Source organism: Chanos chanos, chromosome 16 (genome assembly GCF_902362185.1).
Source record: "Chanos chanos chromosome 16, fChaCha1.1, whole genome shotgun sequence".
Taxonomy (NCBI): Eukaryota; Metazoa; Chordata; class Actinopteri; order Gonorynchiformes; family Chanidae; genus Chanos; species Chanos chanos.
The window spans coordinates 16,854,114-16,858,048 of NC_044510.1; the positions used below are offsets into that span (position 1 = coordinate 16,854,114).

Genomic DNA, 3,935 nt, shown 5'->3' on the forward strand with positions numbered 1-3,935 from the left:
GACTGGACTCTCACGGTAAACACACACACACAGTGACAGCTCTTCACTAAAACGTCTGTCTGACTGTTAGTCAAGGCCAGAGGGTCTAATCACAGGTGTAGTAAACAGTCCAGGTACGGTAGACATGACGCCAGTGTTGTTTAGCACTGAACAGAGTGACAGGATTAACAGTCAAAGAGTCAAGAGCTTAAACACCGGGGACAGCTCGTAGACATTTTAGTCTTTTCCTCCAAAATGATTCATTATGTTCTGCAGCTATCAAACGCCTTAGCACAGTTTTATGTGTCATGATCATCGACTTAACCAAGCACAGCCAAACAGTGATGTGTTCAATGCCTTATGGAGCCATAGGAGAGAATGATAAAATCTAACCCGTGTGTTAAGTACCTTTAAACAGTGATAAACTTTGGAGACAGTCTTTTCTCACAAAATGATTCATTGGGACAAAAATGCTTGAAGTGCATGTATGTATTAGTAATAAGGAACTTTCTCTCATGGTGCAGTGAGAAGTGACATTTCTTAAAGAATATTTGAGCTGTGTATCTCTCTATAGACTAGACTGTCTCTCACACTTATTGACCTCTGATGTCTCTTCCTGTTCTGTAGTGAAGAATAACTGTTTCTCTTTCTTTTCCTCTCTCTCTCTCTCTCCCCTTCTCCCTCTCCTCCATATTCATCTTTTTGTTTTTACTCCATATTCATTGTCCACCCTACACACACACACACACACACCCCTCCCTCAATTCATCTTAACTGGTCGCTGCCTTTCAACCCTGTCTGTGTTTCCTTTGCCCCTCCGTGTCTGTGTGTGTGTGTCTTCATTCTGCATCATAAGGGCCAGTCCCTATCTATGGACAGTACGGTAGGTTGGCTCCACACTGTATGTAGCCTTTGCCTCTGCTGCTCATTGGTTCTGTTGTAGGTTTTTTAGTGTGTGCAGTGAGATCAGTTGTGTTGAGTGGTCTGTGTGTTGTGTGATAGTTTAGCTTTTCAGTATGTCTCTTTTCTTTATTCCCTTTCACTGTCTGGTCTCATGAGCTGGCACTGTGATCGTAGCTGTGACTCTGTTTATCCATGTATCCACAACCTGGTGTCTCATGCCAACCCAGCCTAAATCTCTCTCTCTCTCTGTCTCCTTTTTCCCATCTCACCCCCGCTGCCCTCGCCCCTGTTCCTGCCCGGCCTGTGTGTGTGTGTGTGTGTGTGTGTGTGTGTGCGCGTGCGTGTGCGTGCGTGTGTATGTGTGTGTGTGCGTGCGTGCGTGTGTGCGTGCGTGTGTGTGTGTGTGTGTGTGCGTGCGTGCGTGTGTGCGTGCGTGTGTGTGTGTGTGTGTGCGTGCGTGCGTGTGTGTGTGTGTGTGCGCGTGCGTGCGTGTGTGTGTGTGTGTGTGTGTGCGTGCGTGCGTGTGTGTGTGTGTGTGTGCGTGTGTGCGTGTGTGTGTGTGTGTGTGTGTGTCAGGTCGCTGCGCCCCGATGAAGAGCATCTCCAGTAGTCTGAAAGAGACCATGAATCCCGGGGACATGGTGCAGGACGCCATTCATAACTTCTCTCCGGCCTATCAGCAGTACACGCAGCAGTCCACCCTGGAACAGCGGAGTGGCCCGGCCGTCTCTCGCTCACACAGCATCACCAGTAACCGCGACAACGAGAAAACACTGCTCCTCAGCTCTGACGATGAGTTCTAAGACTGATACACACACAGAAAAAGAGGAGGAGTCATTTTTAGGTCACTGTACAGTTTGACCTGTTTCTCACCTGCTTCACATGTCAAAGCTGAGCAAGATGATGTGCCATATGAATTATACTCTCTCTGACACACACACACACACACACAAACACATATACACACACGCACGCACGCACACACACGCACACACACACAAACACATATACACACACACAAACACTCACACAGGTTCAGACATGTTTCAGGAATAAATGAAGCCACTGTTAAACATCTTCAGCAGGGACTCCTAGACTGACATTCACCCATTCACTCTGTGCACACACACTGACAGACAGACACATACACGCGCGTACACACACTCACACACACACTCACTCATTCACAGAGACTCATATATGCACACACACACATAGTTACTCAAACAAAACATGCATATACACACAAACACATAGTCATTCTGAAGCTCTTGTATATAAATGTAAATAAAGTTCCATATAAATTTCTAGAGACACTAAACAGAGAATGTCTATGCTGTCCTGCTCAGTGAGACACTGAGTACAAACACACTCGCATGCACACACACACACACACACACACGCACAGACATTGAGACTCAGCAGGCTTATATGTGAAAGACACATGACCATTTAGACACAGACACTTAACTGACCTCAGATCACAGGACTGAATAGTCATGATCTTACTCAGTCATAGTAATATTTAGTTATACTCTGATTTTATCAAGCCATGTTCTCTATAGTGTCACAGCCACACACTCAGAGCACAAAGACACTAACACACACACACAGAAGACAGGTACACACACATCTGCTTTGTATGGCTTCAAAATAGCCAGAGTGGCAACAGAGGCATGCACACACACACACACACACACACTCATTCCCTTTCATGCTGTGCTAAGTCATTCCTCTTCAAACACTCTGTGACCCATTGCTGCACCTCCCCATCACACACACACACACACACACACATACACACACACACACACACACACACACACACACAGAGGAGATCTCTGGGATGGAGCAGGTGCCCTTTGGTTCCAAGTGAAGGGACAAAACTTCCCACCTGTGGGAATGAATCATGCTGCCAAACACAGGAGTGTGTCACATCCACACTGACTCACACTCTGCTGCATTATCACATTATCAGAAACACAGACTTTTACATCTTTTAATTATTGATGTTTGACCCAAAGCTAAACCATTGTCTTTTTGCTGTTTGAAGAGGAGTATTTTTCTTATTGCGTGTGTGTTGGGGAATAGGGTACACTTGGGGAGGACAGATGTGTGTGTGTGTGTGTGTGTGTGTGCGTTTGGGTATAAGGTAAACTGGGGGTGGGTAGGTGTGTGTGTGTGTGTGTGTGTGTGTGTGTGTGCGCGTGTTGGGGTATAGGGTAAACTGGGGGTAGGGAGGTGTGTGTGTGTGTTGGGTATAAGGTAAACTGGGGGTGGGGAGATGTCTTTGTTGATGTTGTTGATGATGATTAAGCGGAGTGGCTGTGGACAGGATTTTGATCATGCCTGGACAGATTGCAGATGATAAGGATCTGAACAGGGACTATAATCCCATAAACGGGGCATTAAACACACACACACAGCCAGACCAGGGCAGAGTTCAGAAAGTAAAGAATACAGTCCCACACACAGAGCGCAGCTCAGTTCAGACCAAAAGAACAACACATCTATGGCCTTCAATACCAAGGTTTTCAAATTACTCACAATGTCTGCTTCTCAGTCAGATACTTCAGACAAACATACTTCTCCATGGCTGGGGTTTCATTAGTTTATAAAGGTGGAAGCAGTGAGGTCTGGGTGTAACCCAGAGTCCTGTACTGCCCTGGGGTTATTTCACAGCTTCACACATGTGCATTAGGTTAGACCTATAGTCGGCCACCAGAGGGCAGTGCGGTGCTGGAAAAATCTTAACTCCATTGATGTGCATTAAGTTACACCTACAGTCGGCCACCGGAGGGTAGTGTTGGGAAAGGCTTCACTCTCTCAAGCTCATATGAAATAGATGCATACAATACAGGAGAGAATGACTACATTCGTAACCTCCTGGACTGAAACGCTGTGATAGATCCAGCCTTTTCTGCTAGTCCAGTTTTGTGAAGGCTGAATGGTCTGATGGTCTGTGATGTGAGTTTAAAGACCAGTGGAAGTGCTGATGACATTGTGTCAGAGAACACACACCAGGCCATTTCACACCACATTAGACCAGATGC

The 3,935-nt window shown here is 46.3% G+C and overlaps 1 protein-coding gene across 1 annotated transcript in view; it reads left to right on the plus strand.

The window, feature by feature from the left end:
- LOC115829832 (transmembrane protein 184B-like) overlaps positions 1–1,828 on the plus strand; it is a 21,040-nt gene extending 19,212 nt beyond the window's left edge. The window contains exon 10 of the mRNA XM_030793999.1: positions 1,459–1,828. Coding sequence (XP_030649859.1) covers positions 1,459–1,685 — 227 coding nt within the window. The 3' untranslated portion in view covers positions 1,686–1,828. The remainder of the gene's footprint in view (positions 1–1,458) is intronic.
- Positions 1,829–3,935: the final 2,107 nt, after the last annotated feature.